This window comes from Tachyglossus aculeatus, chromosome 1, assembly GCF_015852505.1.
Source record: "Tachyglossus aculeatus isolate mTacAcu1 chromosome 1, mTacAcu1.pri, whole genome shotgun sequence".
In the NCBI taxonomy this organism is placed as follows: domain Eukaryota; kingdom Metazoa; phylum Chordata; class Mammalia; order Monotremata; family Tachyglossidae; genus Tachyglossus; species Tachyglossus aculeatus.
In genome coordinates this window covers 40,340,526-40,361,481 of record NC_052066.1, presented here as the reverse complement: position 1 = coordinate 40,361,481, position 20,956 = coordinate 40,340,526, and the positions used below count along the sequence as shown (strand labels likewise).

Below are 20,956 nucleotides of genomic sequence, written 5' to 3'. Positions count from 1 at the left end.
CCTCATCTCTAAAGTGGGGATCCAGTACCTGTTCTCCCTTCTATTTAAACTATGAGTCCAGTGTAGGACAGGAACTGAGGTTCTGGCCTGATTGGCTTGGATCTACCAGAGTGCTTGATGCATAGTAAGTGCTTAACAAATACCATAATTATTACTTTTACATTTTGGATAATTGGTAGAGAAGGCAAGAGGTGCCTGGGACCCATTTTTGACCCACTGGAGATGGGGGGAGGTTAAACAAAACGGCTGGAAAAATACATTTTTCAGGATACAGTTCCTTAGACCAAATAGTTTCCCATTAGGTTTTGGTTTAGGTTCTTTTCCCGCCACCCCCTTACCCCCTCACCCCCCAACACTCCCCATATATGTGATTAGTTACTGCATGGTCTTTGGAATCTGTGAGGACAGGTTTTCTATAGCACTTTTAATAAAGTCCTTCTTTTGCTTTATAGTGCTAATTGTTCCCTTTACAGAACAAAAAGTTTCCTATTTTTATAAAATTAGAAGCTGGAGACAGTATTTTCTTGGGACGAATTCCCCATTTACCTTTTTACATATAGTTAGCTGGTCTACTGCTAAGAGAAGTTTCTTAAATTACTTTTATTAGTAAATTTAAGCTCCACTTACAAAAGTATTAGTGCTTGGCACATAGTAAGCGCTCAACAAGTACCATCATTATTATTATTCTGGTTTTTTTTCCTTTTGCCCCCAATTCATTGTTTAGTGAAGTAATCCCTTTGTTTAGTAAAATAGGGAAAATTTTACTTCATTTGTGATGTGTTCATTATTAGGGCGATTTGGGGGCCATCGATGAAAAGTACGACGTTGCCATCTCATCTTGTTGTGGTGCGTTAGACCACATCGTTGTTGATACTATCGACACAGCCCAAGAATGTGTAAACTTTCTTAAGAAACAGAATATTGGCGTTGCGACGTTTATAGGTTTGGATAAGGTGAGTGAATTGCGGGGAGGTAATTTTCGACCTCAGTTTTCCATATGTCGTTTTATGTTTACTTGTTTCTCCTCAGGGGATAAAGTGGGAGGGGTTCATGCACATCGCCTTAAGGGGAAAGTGGCTGCAGTGTAGCTAGCTGTCAGTGCCATTTTTGGATGTGGGGACCTGGACGAGAACTAGAGTGGGTAGGAACCGACCAGGAGAGCTGGGCATATTTGTTTCTGGACAGGGATCGTGTCTGCTAATTCTGTTGTATTATACTGTCCTAGGTGCCTAGTTCAGTACTCTGCACATAATAAGCACTCGATAAACACCATCAGTTGATTGAATTGTTACCCTACTTATAAGCATGAAGGAGAAGGCAAAAGAATCGACTTGTTGGGAGGGTGCTGAAAAATAGGCTACATTGATGCCACCACAGATGCAGGACTGGTCCAATGTCACGGTGAGGGGCCACCAAGAAACGTGCTACTGTTTTACCCCACAATCAATCAGCCGTTGGTGTTTATCGACCACGTACTGCGTGCAGAGCACAACTAAGCGCTCGGGAGAATGCAGTACAAAAGAATAGGTACAGTTGATGCCTTCTCACCAGAAGCATACAAACTAGAAGGAAAGACAGAAATAAAAATGAATTCCGGGTGGATGAGTACGTAAGAGCAGTGGGGGTGGGGTGCACTTAATGGGGAGTGACCCAAGTGAATAAGTGGCCCAGGAGGGAGAGTTTAGTTGACGTAGGTCTCGTGGAGATGTGATCTTAATCAGGCTTGAAGATGGGAAAGGTGATGTGTCTGATACGAAGAGGGAGGATGTTCCAGGCCAGAAAGAAGATGATGGCAGCAAGAAAGATGAGCTCGGGATACAGTGAGAAGGTTGGGGGAGCAAAGATTGTGGGTTGGGTTGTAGGAGATCACTAAAGTAGGAGCGGAAAAGCGAATGAAAAGCGAAAGTTTTTTAAAGCCTGTGGTAAGGAGTTTCTGTTTGATGCAGAGTTGGATAGACAACTACTGGAGGTTCATGAGGAGAGGGGAAACATGGACTGAATCATTCAGTAAAAAAAGTGGTCCAGGGAACAGAGTGAAGTATTGCCTGAAGTGGGGAGAGATAGGAGGCAGGGAGGTCAACAAGGAGGCTGGTGCAGTAATCAAGACAGGGTAGGATCGTAATAATAATGATGGCATTTGTTAAGCGTTTACTATGTGCCAAGCACTGTTCTAAGCGCTGGGGGGGATACAAGGTGATCAGGTTGTACCACTGGGGGCTCACAGTCTTCATCCCCATTTTACAGATGAGGTAACTGAGGCACAGAGAAGTTAAGTGACTTGCCCAAAGTCACACAGCTGACAAGTGGCAGAGCCGGGATTAGAACCCACGACCTCTGACTCCCAAGCCCAGGCTTTTTCCACTGAGCCGTGCTGCTTCTAAAAAATTGTGGTGGTGGTGATGGGCAGGAGAGCCTGGGAAATGTATTGGCGACCCTTGCCTCAAATAACCCTCACTCCCAAATAGTAACAATAATGATGATGGCATTTGGTAGGCTCTTACTCTGTGCCAAGCACTGTTCTAAGCACTGGGGGGATATAAAGTAATCAGGTTGTCCCACGTGGAGGCTTACAGTCTTCATCCCCATTTCCCAGATGAGAGAACTGAGGCACAGAGAAGTTAAGTGACTTGCCCAAAGTCACACAGCTGATAATAATAGTGATAATGGTATTTGATAAGTGTGCTGGGATAGATACAAGGTGATCAGGTTGTCCCACCTGGGGCTCACAGTCTTAATCCCCATTTTCCAGATGAGGGAACTGAGGCCCAGAGAAATGAAGTGACTTGCCCAAAGTCACACAGCTGACAAGTGGCGGAGTTGGGATTAAAACCCACGACCTCTGACTCCCAATCCTGGGCTCTTTCCTCTAAGCCACGCTGCTTCTCCAATAAGTGTTGGAATCAGCAGAACAGCAGTTTAGGTGGAAAGGAAAGAACAGATTTTAGTGATGTTGTGAAGGCTGAACTCACAGGATTTGGTGACAGACTAAATACATGGGATTAAGTCATTCATTCAATCGTATTTATTGAGGGCTTACTGTGTGCAGAGCACTGTACTAAGAGCTTGGGAAGTACAAGTTTGCAACATATAGAGACGGTCCCTACCCAACAGCGGGCTCACAGTCTAGAAGAGGGAGACAGACAACAAAACAAAACATATTAACAAGATAAAATAAATAGAATAAATAGGTACAAATAAAATAAATAAATAGACTAATAAGTACGTACAAACATATATAAATAGATACAGGTGCTGTGGGGAGGGGAAGGAGGTAAGGCTGGGGGGGAGGGGATGAGGGGGAGAGGAAAGGAGGCTCAGTCTGGGAAGGCCTGACAATGATGAATTGAAGATAATGCCAAGGTTATCAATCAATCAATCATATTTATTGAGCGCTTACTGTATGCAGAGCACTGTACTAAGCACTTGGGAAGTGCAAGTTGGCAACATATAGAGACAGTCCCTACCCAACAGTGGGCTCACAGTCTAAGGTTATGGGCTTGGGAGACAGGGAGGATGGTGATGGGAAAGTCAGCGGGAGGACAGGGTTTGGGTGGAGAGATAGAGTTCCATTTTGGACGTGTTAAATTTGAGGGATCTATAGGACATCCAAGTGGAGATTTTTCTGAAAGCAGGAGGAAATGTGAGTCTGCAGAGGAGGAGAGAGGTTAAGGAGGTTAGAGATGTGGATTTGAGAACTGTCCACAAAGAGATGGTAGTTGAAGCCATGGAAGCAAATGAGTTCTCTGAGGGAGTGCGTGTGGATGGAGCCTAGAAGGGGACCCAGAACTGGGCCTTAAGGAACTCCCAAAGTTAAGAGATGGGAGGCAAGGAGGAACTAACAAAAGTCCTGAGAAGGAGTAGACAGAAGTAGGAGATCCAGGTGAGGACAGTTCAGTGAAGCCAAGATTACATAGTGTTTCCAGGAGGAAGGGCTGTTCTACCAGGTCAGAGTCAACTTGAGAGGTCAAGGAGGATTAGGTTGGAGTAGAGGCCGTTGGATCTGGCCAGGAAGAGGTCATTAGTGACCTTAGGGAAGGCAGTTTCTGTGTAGCGGAGGGGCAGAAGCCAGATTCCCAGGGGTCAAATTTGTAGAAAGTTGCTGAGAATTACCTGTTGAATAAGGGGTCGGTATTTAGAAATGTAGCAGTTTCTGGTAACATACATAAACTAAAGCCATCTGAGAATTAGGAAGTATTCCTCATATTATGTATATTTCATGATTTTGGGTCTTTGATGTAAAATTTTAAAATACCTTTTCTAAGCAAGATTTTCTCTTCCTTGTAGATGACCGTGTGGGAAAAAAAGATGAGCAAAATCCCAACTCCCGAAAACACACCTCGTTTATTTGACTTAGTTAAAGTAAATGATGAGAAAATACGCCAAGCATTTTATTTTGCCTTGCAAAATACTTTAGTAGCCAACAACTTGGATCAGGCTACGAGAGTAGCATTCCAAAAAGATAAAAGATGGAGAGTAGTAACTTTATCGGGACAAATTATAGAACAGTCAGGTAATAGAAAATGTTTCTATTTTATTCATTTGTGGATGGTGTTATGTCCTTTCAGGTAGTAAACTAATTTCTCTGTTTCTTCCCTTTTTTACATATATATATATATCATAACTCTTCTCAAGGCACAATGACCGGTGGTGGAAGCAAGATAATGAAAGGCAGAATGGGTTCCTCGGTTGTTGTAGAAATTTCTGAAGATGAGGTTAGTATACATCACATTGTCTCCACAGAACTGTTGAAGAAGCAGTTAGGTTACACTTTCTAGTCTATAGATGATGGCTGAAGGGGCCGTATTTCAAAACATATAAATTAACTATGCCTGCAAGTAGGAAGATGAGTCTGGATGCTCTGAAACATAGTCTCTTGGTTGAGAAATTGGATGGCGCTATAAAATGCACACAAAACATTTTGGGAGGTCTGTGGATTACAGGGTAGAGTGGTCATAAGTTTTGATCAAATGCAAAGCACTGTACCAAGCGCTTGGGAGAATACACTATAACATCAGACATATTCTCTGTCCACAACGAGCTTACCCATCTCCTCCAAGAGGCCTTCCCAGACTAAGCCCCCCACCTCTCCTCACCTCGCAGTCCCTTCTGCGTCGTTCTGATATGTTTGGTTTTGTTCTCTGTCTCCCCCTTTTAGACTGTGAGCCCACTGTTGGGTAGGGACTGTCTCTATATGTTGCCATCTTGTACTTCCCAAGCGCTTAGTACAGTGCTCTGCACACAGTAAGCGCTCAATAAATATGATTGATTGATCAAATAGAATAGTGTATCTATCACCTTAGTCCTTTCTTCAGATAATAATAATAATGGCATTTATTAAGTGCTTACTACGGGCAAAGCACTGTTCTAAGCGCTGGGGAGGTTACAAGGTGATCAGGTTGTCCCACGGGGGGCTCACAGTCTTAATCCCCATTTCACAGATGAGGCACAGAGAAGTTAAGTGACCCCCTGTATATATGTATATATCACCTGTATATATGTATATATGTTTGTACATATTCATTACTCTATTTATTTATCTTACTTGTACATATCTATTCTATTTTATTTTGTTAGTATGTTTGGTTTTGTTCTCTGTCTCCCCCTTCTAGACTGTGAGCCTGCTGTTGGGTAGGGACTGTCTCTATGTGTTGCCGACTTGTACTTCCCAAGCGCTTAGTACAGTGCTCTGCACACAGTAAGCGCTCAATAAATACAATTGATTGATTGATTGCCCAAAGTCACACAGCTGACAATTAGTGAGGAGCCGGGATTTGAGCCCATGACCTCCGACTCCAAAGCCTGTGCTCTTTCCACTGAGCCACGTTGCTTCTCTAAGATGGTAGTCCAGCTTGTTCGAAACACACACAAAAACCAGCACCTGCTCTGGGTGCTAAAAAAAAATTCACACTTGTTTGCAGATATTTCGAGGAATAATTAAAACAGTGTTTCTGTTTTAAGAGCCTAGAGTAGCCTAGCAATATGAGCGTGGGCCTAGAAGTCCGAGGACCTGGGTCCTCATCACATCTCTGCCAAATGCTTGCTGTGTGACCTTGAGCAAGTCACCTAACCGCTCAATGCCTCAGTTTCCTCAGCTGTAAAATGGGGATTAAAGACCTGTTCTCCTTCCTACTTAGACTTTGTGGAAGAGGGACCGTGTCTGACCTGATTAACTTGTATGCACCCCAACACTGAGAATGGTGCTTGACACATAGTAAACGCTGAACATGTAGCAAAATAATAGACCATGAGTCCCATGTGGGACAGGGACTGTGTCCAACCTGATTGTCTTGCATCTATCCCAGCAGTTAGTCTAGCACCTGGCACTTCATTCATTCATTCATTCACTCAATCGTATTTATTGAGCACTTACTGTGTGCAGAGCACTGTGCAAAGCGCTTGAAAAGTACAATTCGGTGACAGATAAAGTCCCTACCCAACAACGGGCTCACAGTCTAGAAGGGGGAGACAGACAACAAAACAGACAGACAGGCACTTAATAAGTGCTTAAGTGGCAGAGAAGGTGGGGAGGGGGTGGCTTTATGAAATAGTTTGTAACATTCTGTGCCTGTAACTGGTGAAACCTCAATAAAGAAGGTAACAGCTGTAAGAAGAACCTCTGTAAAATGAGAGAAAACAAATCCCTAGGTCTAGGTGGTCATGATGCACCTAGGAGACCAATCGCAGCCTTTGGTGTTCCTGCCATTTTCTGGCTCTGCTTGGTACAGTACTTAAGTACATGTCTTTACTGTGCTTTATCTTTATCTTTATCTTTATCTTTATCTTTATCTTTATCTTTACTGTGTCCAACCTGCTTAACTTGTATCAACCCAAGTGTTTAGAACAGTGCTTAACAAGTACCATAATTATTATGAAGCAGCATGGCTCAGTGGAAAGAGCGAGGGCTTGGGAGTCAGAGGTCATGGGTTCGAATCCCGCCTCCCCCACATGTCTGCTGTGTGACCTTGGGCAAGTCACTTCGCTTCTCTGTGCCTCAGTTCCCTCATCTGTAAAATGGGGATGAAGACTGTGAGCCCCACATGGGACAACCTCATCTCCTTGTGTTCCCCCCAGTGCTTAGAACAGTGCTTTGCACATAGTAAGCGCTTAACAAATACCAACATTATTATTACATTATTATTATTATTGTCTTTAAAATATATATGATAAATTACTTATTTATCCACATTAATGTCAGCCTCCCCCTCTGAACTGTAAGCTTGTTATGGGCAGGGAATGTATCTTCTTATTTTGTCATACTCTCCCAAGCATTTAGTACAGTGCTCTGCCAACAGCGAGCACTCGATAAATACTATTGATTGCCAAATCTGGTTGTTGAGCGGGGCCTCGGGGCTGTTGGGGAGGCCCCTGCCGTACAGCCCACATCCCGTGACCCCGCCACCTTGATAAAAGATGCGGCCAACGGTACGGGCTGCTGGGCTCCTTCCAGCCCATCACTGCAACCCATCGCTGCTCTGAGGGAGAGAGGAACAGAGAATAGGGGAATCGAGCGGCAAGTAACCCACCTACAGTCCTTCGCCAAGAGTCCTTTAAGCTCTCTTTGTTTTCACCTCCTCCCTCAGCCCCGCAGCACTTCTGCACATATCTAATTTATTGCTATTCATGTTGTCTCCCCCTCTAGGCTGTAAGCTCATTGTGGACAGGGAAGGTGTCTACCAACTCTGTTGTAGTATACCCTCTCTCAAGTGCTTAGTACAGTGCTCTGTACACAATAAGTGATAGGTAGACCGCAGCCTCCATCATCATCATCATCAATTGTATTTATTGAGCGCTTACTATGTTCAGAGCACTCCAAAAACCTAGGTGTCACGGTGGGGCTCTGGCAGGCTAGGCAGCCTTTGGGAGCTGGGAGGGAAATGGAGAAGTGACTCAGGAAAGAAAGGGGCTCCTGTCCGGTGCCGGAGGGTCTGAGGAGAGGAATACAGTACTCAGATCAATCAATCAATCGTGTTTATTGAGCGCGTACTGTGTGCAGAGCACTGTACTAAGCGCTTGGGAAGTACAAGTTGGCAACATATCAGATGTGCAGGCAGCCCAGGAAGACGCTAACTAATGTCTCCCAGGCTTGGCCCATCATGCTGCACCTTTCCTCCCCGATTCTCTTCCCCTTCCCCTCCGCTGCTGGGAACAACCTCTGTTCTGGAAAGCAGCTGTGTGGTTCCTTAGTGGCTTCATCAACTTACCCTGTGAGCAGTGAGGAATAATCAATCAGTGGTATTTATGGAGCACTTACTATGTGCAGAGCACCGTTCTTAGCACTTGGGAGAGTACAGTGCAATACAAGAGAATTAGCAGGTGCATTCTCTGCCTATCATGAGTTGAAAGAGCATCGGCCTGGGAGTAAGAGGATGTCTCCCCCTTCTAGACTGTGAGCCCTTTGTTAGGTAGGGACTGTCTCTATATGTTGCCGACTTGTATTTCCCAAGCGCTTAGTCCAGTGCTCTGCACACAGTAAGCGCTCAGTAAATACGATTGAATGAATCCCATTGTTGGGCAGGGACCATCTCTATATGTTGCCAACTTGTACTTCCCAAGCGCTTAGTACAGTGCTCTGCACACAGTAAGCGCTCAATAAATACGATTGAATGAATGAATGAATGTGGGTTCTAATCCTGGCTTCGCCACATGTCTGCTGTGTGACCATGGGCAAGTCACTTAACTTCTCAAGGCCTCAGTTACTTCATCTGTAAAATGGGTATTAAGACTGTGAGCCCCATGTGGGACAGGGACTGTGTCCAACCTGAATTTGTTGCATCTCTCCCAGCACTTAGAAACAGTGCTCGGCACACAGTAAGCACTTAGCAGATACCACAATTATTATTATAGTTGTTGTTATTATTGTAAGCGTAGAGTCTAGAAGGGGAAAACAGTGAGGTGATATATCAGGTGAGGGGGCCATAAATGGTTGATTGGCTCTTTGGGCACCAATTGTTCAAAGGTTTCATTTTGGTAGGCTCTTCTGCACATCGAGGTTGCCGACTTGATCTAAAAGAAACAGACATCATTACAGTGAACATTGTTTTGATTAAAAGTTCTCCAAAATCAGAGAAAGGAAACTGCTTTCAAGATTCCCTCTTTCACCTTCCATAGCCTAGACAGTTTATATTGCTGTGCCTAACTCCAACTATGAGCCTCCTCTCTAACCTAGGGATTTTTTTTTCCTTATGGCACTTTTAAACAGTTGCTCCTCACTGTGTTGTGGTGACAAGCTCTTTGCAAAATGTGGTCTTTTTGAAATTCTATTTTTCTCCCCCGCAATTAATAATAATAATGATAGCATTTATTAAGTGCTTACTATGTGCAAAGCATTGTAAATGCTATGTATACAGTAAATTTGGGTTAAACCATTAAAGATAGGGAAGCAGTGTGGCCTAGTGGAAAGAACACGGGCCTGGGAATGAGAGGACCTGGGTTCGAATCCTAACTCCATCACTTGTCTGCTGAGTCACCTTGGGCAAGTCACTTAACTTCTCAGTGCCTCAGTTATCTCATCCGTAAAATGGGGATGAAATCCTCCCTCCGACATAGACTGTGAGCCCCATGTGGGACAGGGACTGAATTCATCCTGATAATAATGATGATGGCATTTATTAAGTACTTACTATGTGCAAAGCACTGTTCTAAGCTCTGGGGAGGTTACAAGGTCATCAGGTTGTCCCACGGGTGCTCACAGTCTTAATCCTCATTTTACAAATGAGGGAACTGAGGCACAGTGAAGTAACTTGCCCAAAGTCACACAGCTGACAATTGGTGGAGCTGGGATTTGTACCCATGACCTCTGACTCCTGAGCCCGGGCTCTTTCCACTGAGCCATGCTGCTCACCTTTTATCTTCCCCAGCACTTAGTACAAAGCCTGGGGCCCATAGTAAGTGCTTAACAAATACCATTAAATTAAAAAAAATAAGCAGAGGATGGGGAAATATGTCCTCCCCTCCCCAAACATTATTACAGAGGGACAAAATGATCCCAGGGGACCACAGCACTATCATCATCATCATCAATTGTATTTATTGAGCGCTTACTGTGTGCAGAACACTGTACTAAGCGCTTGGGAAGTACAAGTTGGCACCATATAGAGACAGTCCCTACCCAACAGTGGGCTCACAGTCTGAAAGAATAATAATAATGACATTTATTAAGCGCTTACTATGTGCAAAGCACTGTTCTAAGTGCTGAGGAGGTTACAAGGTGATCAGGTTGTCCCACGGGGAGCTCACAGTTTTATTCCCCATTTTCCAGATGAGGTAACTAAGGCCCAGAGAAGTTAAGTGACTTGCCCAAAGTCACACAGCAGACAAGTGGCGGAGCTGGGATTTGAACCCATGACCTCTGAATCCAAAGCCCAGGCTCTTTCCACTGAGCCACGCTGCTTCTCAGGAAGCAGGAATCCTTAACCCCATCTCAGCCTGTGCCACTTACTTTAGTGGCTAACACACCAGGTGTGGTTCTTAAGGAGAGTAATCCCCCCTGAGTTTACAAGAGCAAAGTATTAGGTGCAGGTCTCTGGGTTCCACACAATGCCTACCGTTAAGCCAAAAGAAGACTGCAAGTAATGCTAGAGGGATCCGTTAGTCACATTTATTGAGCATTTACTGTGTGCAGAGCACTGTGCTCATCATCATCATCATCATCGTAGTATTTGTTAAGCACTTACTACGGATGAAGCACCATTCTGTTCTAAGCTGTGGAATAGATACCAGGTAATCAGGTCAGACACAGTCCCAGTCCTACGTGGAGCTCACAGTCTAAGTAAGGGGGAGAGCGAGTATTGAATCCCCATTTTACAGATGAGGAAAGTGAGGAACAGAGAAGTGAAGTGATCTGCTCAAGGTCACAAAGCAGGCAAGTGTAGCAGAAGCAGAATTAGAACCCAGGTCCTCCGACTCCCATGCCCATATTCTTTCTACTAACTCCCGGGGGAGTGCAGTAGAATTAGAAGACACAGTCTCTGCCCTGAAGGTGCTTCCGATCTAGGAATTGAGACAAATTAAAAATTAAGGAGAGAAAGAGATTGAGGAAATGGCTATGTGAGTCAAATGCTTCAGTTTGCAACAGTGAGTCTCAAGAAGTGTTGTGGTTGATTGTGAGTGGATATGTGGAGGGTGGTACAGATCAAGTTGGGAGTTGGGACGATATTAAATAGACCCACATGCTTCATCAGACTCTTAACTCCTTCCTGATCTATGCTGAATAAACAGTAGGAATATCAACCCTCCAGTACTCAGAGTATTCAGTCCATCAATCAGTAGTATTAAGCACTGTACTAACTGCTTGGGAGAGTACGTTGCAACAGAGTTGACAGACATCATCATCAATCGTATTTATTGAGCGCTTACTGTGTGCAGAGCACTGTACTAAGCGCTTGGGAAGTACAAATTGGCAACATATAGAGACAGTCCCTACCCAACAGTGGGCTCACAGACATGCCCCTTGATCACGATGAGCTTTGTCTAGAAGGGAAGACAGTGATGAAAATAAATAAGTTACAGATAGGTACATAGGTGCTTTGGGGCTGAGGGTACAGATCCAAGTGCTTTGTCAATGCAGAAGGGAGAGAGAATCAGGGAAAACTCCCAAATGCTTCGTATAGTGCTCTGCACACAATAAGCATGTAATAAATGTGATTGAATGAATGAAAGAAATGAGGAGTTGGAAGCTCTACAGAAGCCCTGGTAACGTTGGTTGAAATAATCTCCCAGGTAGAATGCTGACTATCAATCATTAGTATTTTATTAAACACTTAATATGTGCAGAGCACTATACTAAGCACTTGGGAGAGCACAGTAGAGTTAGGAAACGTGCCTGCCCTCCAAAGAGCTTCAATCTCTGGTGAAGCAAGGGAATGTAGTGGTACACTTGGTGCAGCCAAGGTTGCTGGTTTGATCTTTGGTTGGACATCATGGTGTATTTTGTGTTTGTCTACCTTAGTTTGTAGGAGCAAGCCAACTCTCCGGGGAAGTCGAGTAATGTTAGGAAGAAAACAGCCCAGAGCAGTTGTCTAGAGTACAATTGAAAATAATATAAAAGGAGACTCAAATGGAGATCAGTTGAGTTCTAAAATCCACACACAAAAATTACAATGGCTCCTTACCGTATGCTGTTGGACTATGTCCAACCCAATTTGCTTGTATCTGTCCTAGCGCTTAGTACAGTACCTGGCTAATATAGTAAGCACTTAACAAGAACCACAATTATTATTATTTTGCTCTCAGGCCAGGTCTTCCAGGCACATGAGCACTTTCCCTCTAAGGTTTTGTCCAAAGTTTTTCTTTTACCTCCAATCTCATCACTGAGGTCTGCTGGCCATGTGAATAAACTGACAGATAAATGCAAATATTTTCTTAGACGCACATCTCTAGACTGTAAGCTCATTGTGCACAGGAAACGTGTCTGCTAACTGATGGATTGTACTCTCCCAAGCACTTAATACAGGGCTCTGCATATAGTAAGTGCTCAACAAATACCACTGATTGATTGATTGACTTGAAAAAAAAATGGCTGAAAATTTTATTAATGCCTAGTTTTCTTCTTAGGTAAGCAAAATGGAATCACAATTGCAAAAGGATTCCCAAAAAGCAAAGCAGTGCCATGAGGAAAAATTGCAGCTTGAAGAATCAATAATAAAATTGCGCCAGAGTGTTCGAGAGATGAAAAACACTCTAGAAAAATATACTGCAAGTATCCAGGTTTGTGATTTTTGTAAACTAATGTGAAGTTATTGCATTAACTTCAGGAGGCCGAGGACCTGAGAAGGGAGTCAAGCCAGTGGTATCCCCAGATTGGTGTATGAGTTCACAGTTAAGATTTGGGGGGAAAGGCCAACTCTATGGAATGGATGTAGTGTAGTGGTGACAGCAAGCTCCCTGGGAGACAGTACTCTGTAGTGTGTTGGATGGGAACATCTTGGGAGAAATACCTTTGTTTCCATCCCTGTTTAATTCTTTGGAATTTGAAATGGTCAGGGTTTTTTGTTTGTCTGTTTTGTAAAGCAAACCTCTTTACTCTTGTGCTTATAGAGTGTCTTTAGGTTTTCTTATTCTTTTAATTCAGTAGAATATTGAGACTCTATCTTTAAAACACTTTTTGATTTTGTAGAGTTTATTAGAACAAGAAGTCTACTTAAAGGGACAGGTTAGAGAACTTGAGGCTAATGTGCTTGCTGCCGCTCCTGACAAAACCAAGCAGAAATTGCTGGAAAAAAACCTTACTGGCTTAAAGACAGGTATGTACAAAAAATTGATGCAATTTTAAAAATCAATGTAAAATTGCTATTTATGTTTTGAAATATCAGTGTTTACTTGAACACCTGGGCTGGGTTGTAGTAGAAGAGTAGCAAGGCGAGGTAGGAAGGGAAAGGAGTTTGAGTCCTTGAGTTTGAGACATGTCCTTTAAACAAGTGGTATTTCTTGCCTAATTTAACTGGCGTATTATCTTAGTGTTCTATTATGTGTGGTTTTCTTTGACATTCATTTGTCAGTTGACTTTATTGGGTGCTTACTGTCTGCAGAGCACCGTAGTGAATGCTTAGAAGAATACAATACAACAAATAGACACAATCTCTGCCCACAACAGACTTCTAGAGGGTGATACAGACTTTAATATAAAGAAATTCCAGATATAATAATAATAATGGTATTTGTTAAGCACTTACTATTTGCCAAGTACTGTTCTAAGTGCTGAATGTACGGAAGTGCTGTAGGGCTGGGAGGGGGGATGAATAAAGGGAGCAAGTCAGGGCAACACAGAAGGGAGTGGGAAAAGAGGAAAGGGGACCTTAGTCAGGGAAGGCCTCTTGAAGGAGACGTGCTTTCAGTAAGGCTTTGAAAGGGGCGGGGAGTAATTGTTGGGTCTGAGGAGAAAGGGCATTCCCGGTCAGAGGGAGGACGTGGATGAGGGGTCAGTGGAGATGGAGGTACAGTGAGGAGGTTGGCTTTAGAAGAGTAAAGTTTGTGGGCTGGGTTGTAGTAGAAGAGTAGCAAGGCGAGGTAGGAAGGGAAAGGTGTTTGCTTTAAAGGGAATGGTGAGGAGTTTCTGTTTGATGCAGTGGTGGATGGGCAACCACTGGAGTTTCTTGAGGAACGGGGAAACAAGTCCTGAATGTTTTTGTAGAAAAGTGATCCAGGCAGTAGAGTGAAGTATGGTGTGGCTCAGTGGAAAGAGCACAGGCTTGGGAATCAGAGGACATAGGTTCAAATCCCGGCTTTGCCAATTGTCAGCTGTGTGACCCTAGGCAAGTCACTTCACTTCTCTGTGCCTCAGTTACCTCATTTGTAAAATGGGGATGAAGACTGAGCCCCACGTGGGACAACCTGATCACCTTATGTGCTCCCTAGCACCTAGAACAGTGCTCTGCACATAGTAAGCGCTTAACAAATGCCATCATTATTATTATTATTAAGTATGGACAAGTTTGGAGTGGGAAGAGACACGAGGCTGGGAGGTCAGCAAGGTGGCTGATTTAGTAATAATAATTGTGGTATTTGTTAAGTGCTTACTCTGTGCTAGGCACAGAACTAAGCACTGTAATCAAGGCAGGAGAAGACCAGTGAGCCCGCTGTTGGGTAGGGACTGTCTCTATATGTTGCTGACTTGTACTTCCCAAGTGCTTAGTACAGTGCCCTGCACACAGTAAGTGCTCAATAAATACGATTGAATGAATGAATAAGTGATTAACAGGGTAGCAGTTTGGATGGACAGGGTGGATTGCTAAAATTGCAAATTCTAGCAGTGTTGTGAAGGTGGGACCAACAGGATTTAGTGATGAATATATGGGTTGGATGAGAGAGAGGAGTCAGGGATAATGCCAAGATTACGGGCTTGTGAGTCAGGAAGGATGGTGGTGCCATGTACAGTGAGGGAAAGTCAAGGGGAGGACAGGGTTTGAGTGGGAAAATGAGTTTTGTTTTGGAAATGTTAAGCTTGAGTTGACGGGAGGCCATGGAAGTAGAGATGTCCTGTTGGCAAGAGGAAATGCGAGGGAGAGGGAGAGAGATCAGGGCTGGAGATGTAGACTTGGGTGTCATCTGCATAGAGGTGGGAGTTGAAGCTTTGTGAGCGAATCAGATCTCCAAGGGAGTGGGTGTAGACGGAGACTAGAAACTTGAGGCATCCCCACAACTAGAGGGTCGAGAGGCAGAGGAGGAGCCCACTCAGGAGACTGAGAATGAACGATAAGAGGAGAACCAGGAGAGGCTAGTGTCATTGAAGCCAAGGTTGGATAATGTTTCTGGCGGGGCAGGGCAGGGGGTGTCAATACTGTCGAAGGCAGTTGAGAGTTCGAGGAGGATTAAGATGGTGTAGGGTCTGTTGGATTTGGTAAGAAGGAGATAAATCGTGACCTTTAGAGAGTACAGTCTCTGTGGAGTGAAGTGGGGGAATTTCCCCCATGATGGAGCAGGCGTTCCACAGGCCGCACTTGGGGAGGGAGCAGTGCGGGGGGTGGGGAGGGTTTGGATGGAAGTGAGTTGACAGGGGTGGGTGACGAGGGGTGATGTGACCTGGGACAGGATTACAGAGTTGGAGGGACAGACCACACCAAAGGTAGGGAGGGTTTGGGTGGTGGAGGGGAGGATTGGGATGGGCTGACTGGAGTGGGGGTGATTGAAGAGTCATGGTGGGGTCATCATCAATCGTATTTATTGAGCGCTTACTATGTGCAGAGCACTGTACTAAGTGCTTGGGAAGTACAAATTGGCAACATATAGAGACAGTCCCTACCCAACAGTGGGCTCACAGTCTAAAAGGGGAGAGAACAAAACCAAACATACTAACAAAATAAAATAAATAGGATAGATATGTACAAGTAAAATAAATAGAGTAATAAATATGTACAACCATATATACGTATATACAGGTGCTGTGGGGAAGGGAAGGAGGTAAGATGGGGGGGATGGAGAGGGGAACGAGGGGGAGAGGAAGGAAGGGGCTCAGTCTGGGAAGGCCTCCTGGAGGAGGTGAGCTCTCAGCAGGGCCTTGAAGGGAGGAAGAGAGCTAGCTTGGCGGAAGGGCAGAGGGAGGGCATTCCAGGCCCGGGGGATGACGTGGGCCGGGGGTCGATGGTGGGACAGGCGAGAACGAGGTACGGTGAGGAGATTAGCGGTGGAGGAGCGGAGGGTGCGGGCTGGGCTGTAGAAGGAGAGAAGGGAGGTGAGGTAGGAGGGGGCGAGGTGATGGACAGCCTTGAAGCCCAGGGTGAGGAGTTTCTGCCTGATGCGCAGATTGATCGGTAGCCATTGGAGGTTTTTGAGGAGGGGAGTAATATGCCCAGAGCGTTTCTGGACAAAGATAATCCGGGCAGCAGCATGAAGTATGGATTGAAGTGGAGAGAGACACGAGGATGGGAGATCAGAGAGAAGGCTGGTGCAGTAGTCCAGACGGGATAGGATGAGAGCTTGGATGAGCAGGGTAGCAGTTTGGATGGAGAGGAAAGGGCGGATCTTGGCAATGTTGTGGAGCTGAGACCGGCAGGTTTTGGTGACGGCTTGGATGTGAGGGGTGAATGAGAGAAGGAGTCGAGGATGACACCAAGGTTGCGGGCTTGTGAGACGGGAAGGATGGTAGTGCCGTCAACAGAGATGGGAAAGTCAGGGAGAGGACAAGGTTTGGGAGGGAAGACAAGGAGTTCAGTCTCCGACATGTTGAGCTTTAGGTGGCGGGCAGACATCCAGATGGAGATGTCCTGAAGGCAGGAGGAGATGCGAGCCTGGAGAGAGGGGGAGAGAGCAGGGGCAGAGATGTAGATCTGGGGGTCAGTGAAGTTTAAGCATTGTAGTTATAAAAGACAGGAATAACTACTTAATCTGGTGATACCCTGAGGCGTTAGTTGAATTGTCCTTGGACCTTGAGAATAAGGAGGCCAGTGATTAGGAATAAAGAGACTTTTGGTGTCCATTTGGTGTGAAGAAAGCAGGGGCTGAGTAGGTGTGAAGGCAGGCAGCCATTGAAATGTAAATACATATGAACCGGGGTCCTTGTCACCTGGGGGTTAGGTAGCCACACACTGATCTGACTGCAGAACAGAGATTCTGGAAAGTCATGTGAGTATTCATTCATTTTTGTATTTATGGAGTGCTTACTGTGTGCAGAGCACTGTACTAAGCGCTTGGAAAGTACAATGCAGCATTCATTCATTCATTCAATCTTATTTATTGAGCGCTCACTGTGTGCAGAGCACTGTACTAAGTGCTTGGGAAGTACCAGTTGGCAACATAGAGACGGCCCCTACTCATCAACGGGCTTACAGTCTAGAAGGGGGAGACAGACAACAAAACAAAACATGTAGACAGGTGTCAAAGTGTAGACATCCTCTTGAGATACTGCTGGGAAGGATGGGAGAGTCAAAAAGGAGCATGGAAGAGTAAGGGACTGTACAGTAGCAGGCAATAACGAGACAATCCCTGCTCACAACGAGCTCACAGTCTAGAGGTGGGGAGACAGACATCAGTACAAGTAAACAGGCATCAATATAAATACATAGAATTATAGATATATATATATATAAGTGCTGCAGAGCGGGGAGGAGGGGAGCAAACGGAGCAAATCAAGGTGACACAGAAGGGAGTGGGAGCTGAGGAAAAGTGGGGCTTAGTCTGGGAAGGCCTCTTTGAGGAGGTGTGCCTTCAGTAGGGCTTTAAATGGGAAGTGATTGTTTGGCAAATTTGAGGAGGGAGGGCGTTCCAGGCCAGAGGTAGGACGTTAAGTAGGAAGTGTTTAGTACAGTGCTCTGCACACAGTAAACACTCAATAAATACGATTGAATGAATGAATGAATGACATGGGCTAGAGGTCAGTGGCAAGACAGGCAATACAGAGGCACAGTGAAAAGGTTAGTACCAGAGGAGTGGAGTGAGCGGGCTGGGATGTAGAAGGAGAGAAGGGAGGTGAGGTAGGAGAGGGCAAGGTAATGGAGAGCTTTAAAGCCAATAGTGAGGAGTTTTTGTTTGGTACTGGGGTGAATAGGCAACCACTGGAGATTTTTGAGGAGACGGGGGTGACACACCCTAAACGTTTCTGTAGAAAGATAATCCGGGCAGCAGAGTGAAGTATGGAGTATGAAGTGGGGAGAGGCAGGAGAAAGAAGGCTGATGCAGTAATCCAGTCGGGATAGAATGAGTGATTGTATTAACATGGTAGCAGTTTGGATGGAGAGGAAGGGTGGATCTTGGCAATGTTGTGAAGGTGAGACTGACAAGATTTAGTGACGGGTTGGATATGAGGATTGAATGAAAGAGCGAAGTCAAGGATGACCCCAAGGTTGTGAGACGGGAAAGCTGGTTGTGCCTTCTACAGTGACGGGGAAGTTCGGGAGCGGTCAGGGTTTGGGAGGGAAGCTTGGAGCTCTGTCTTGGACATGTTGAGTTTGAGGTGGCGGGAGGACATTCAAGTAGAGATGTCCTGAAGGCAGGAGGAGATGTGCGCCTGGTCAGTCTAGGCATGATCTTGGAAAATTTCCTATTTTTAATTTCAGATTATGAAAAAGTGGCTGCAAAAGCTAGTAAAGTGGAAGCGGAGGTTAAAAGATTACACAACATCATAATGGAGATCAACAATCATAAACTCAAAGGTCAACAAGACAAACTGGATAAAATAAACAAGCAACTAGATGAATGTGCTTCTGCTATTACTAAAGCTCAAGTGGCTATCAAGACTTCAGACAGGTAATCTCCAGAGCGTGTCCTTAAAATGTTTAGATTATCATCATGATCATGATCAATCCATGATATTTATTGAGCGCTTACTGTGTGCATAGCACTGTATTAGGTGGTTGTGAGGGTACGGTACAATAGAGTTATTAGACACATTCCCTGACCACAAGGAGTTTACGGTCTAGAACTGCAAGACCAGGATTTCCTGGAACCATGAGATCCAACTTTTTAATTGCATGGGAGTCGTTTATGGGCTATCCTCAACAGCAAAGAAACAGTGTGGTTTAGTGGAAAGAGCACGGATCAGACCTGGGAAGTCGGAGGACCTGGTTCTGTGTGTCCTTGGGCAAATCACTTAACTTCCCTGTTCCTCCATCTAAAACGAAGTCTCAGGTGTCCTATGATATTCTAGGAAAGGGAGACATGATCTACTTTTGTCATCTGTAAAATGACGATTAAGACCGTTAAACCCCATGTGGAATGTGGACTGCATACAACCTGATTAGCTTGTCTCTTCCAGAGGGAGGGAGAGAGAGAGGAGAAGAGGGGGAGGGAGAGGGAATGTGAATGGAATGAATTCTCCCAAGCATGGTGTAATGGATAGAGCTCGGGGAAAGTCATACGTTCTAATCCTGACTCTGCCACTTGTCTATGTGACCTTGGGTAAGTCACTTCACTTCCTCAGTGCCTCAGTTTCTCATGTGCAAAATGGAGATTGAGACTGTGAGCCCCCTGTGGGATATGGACTGTGTGCAACCCAATTTGCTTGTATCTACCCCAGCACTTAGTACATAGTAAGCACTTAACGAATACCACAATCATTATTATTATTATTATATTGGTTCTCCCTCCTACTTGGTCTGTGAGCCCAGTGTGGGACAGGGACTGGGTCTGATCTGATGATCTTATATCTATCCCAGTGCTTGGCACATAGCACGGACTCTACCAATACCACAATTATTATTGTTATTATTATCAAGTGGCATCACATCGCATCTCTTCCAAGAGCCCTCCCCCATTTAAGCCCGCCTTTCTTCGGCTCCTTCTCCCTTCTCTGTTGTCTATGCCCTTGGATCTGTGACCTTTAGGCAGTTGATATAGGCCCCAACCCCACAGCACTTATGCACATCTTTAAATTATGTGCTATAAATTATCTGTATTAATGTCTGTCTCCCCCTCTAGGCTGAAAGCTCACTGTGAACAGGGAACAGGTCCGCTAATTCTGTTGTAGTGTACTCTCCCAAGCGTTTAGTGCAGTCTTTTGCACATAGTAAGTGCTCAATAATTACCACTGGTTGATTGATAACCTGATTACAAGCATTGAACCAAGTCACTGAAACTACACTCATCTCAATAAGATCGTTGAGCACCCAAACATTTGCTCTCTGATAAGCAGTAATTGGGGAACCAAAAGGAAGAACAGTGGACAGACTAAAACGAAGTCTCGGGTGTCCTATGATATTCTAGGAAAGGGAGACATGCTCTACTTTTGTCATCAATTGCCAAGTATTTCTCCTATTTCTGTGCCCCGAAACATTATTTATTCTCGTAGACACGCGATTTAGTTTCGCAAAAGAAGTAATGGGGGGGGAAAAGCAGCAAAAGTAATTCTATTCCTGTTTCTTCCAAGTCTCCAAGAAATCCTTGAATAGGCAAACATTTGCCTATCTCGTTCATGAAAGAACTGAGTTTGCACCTAGTTATAGAAGAGTTCCCGATGGTGTCCCTAAGTAACTTTCCTCTTCACTGCCCCAGGAGACTGTCACCCCACCCCCCTGCCCTGACTTTTTGGAGGGTACTTCGAATTCATCTGCTGCCCATCCATTCAGCACACCTCCTTATCTAGATTTCATTCTCACTTTCCCCTGGGCTCATTACCTGCCCTCTGAATTTCTGTGGAACTACAGTTCTTACAGCTGACTGGAGCAATGAGCACTCCATCCTTTGTGGTGATCAGTCAGTCAAGAAGGCTTCCGTATTGACTGTTTCCTGGGGCCTCCAGCACTTCATGACTCTGCTCCAGCATTTGAGTGTCGCTGAGCACTTTCAGCCTGGTTCTGTCTCAGTGCCTGGGCTTCATTGGGCAAACCTGTATGTCCAAGCACAGAGAAGGGCCAGGACTGAGCTAAGACTGAGCTCTTTATCTCCCCTTCCAAACCCTGTCCTCTCCCTGACTTTCCCATCACTGGAGACGGCACTACCATCCTTCCCGTCTAACAAGCCTGCAACCTTGGTGTCATCCATGACTCCGCTCTCTCATTTGCCCCACACATCCAATCCATCACCAAAACCT

At 44.9% G+C, this 20,956-nt stretch overlaps 1 protein-coding gene across 1 annotated transcript in view; it reads left to right on the top strand.

Annotated features, from left to right (window-relative positions):
* Positions 1–20,956, top strand: part of SMC4 (structural maintenance of chromosomes 4) — a 77,725-nt gene that overhangs the window by 44,683 nt on the left and 12,086 nt on the right. The window contains exons 14-19 of the mRNA XM_038747939.1: positions 792–953; positions 4,285–4,510; positions 4,633–4,712; positions 12,553–12,705; positions 13,115–13,241; positions 18,486–18,675. Of these exons, the coding sequence (XP_038603867.1) occupies positions 792–953; positions 4,285–4,510; positions 4,633–4,712; positions 12,553–12,705; positions 13,115–13,241; positions 18,486–18,675 (938 nt within the window). The remainder of the gene's footprint in view (positions 1–791; positions 954–4,284; positions 4,511–4,632; positions 4,713–12,552; positions 12,706–13,114; positions 13,242–18,485; positions 18,676–20,956) is intronic.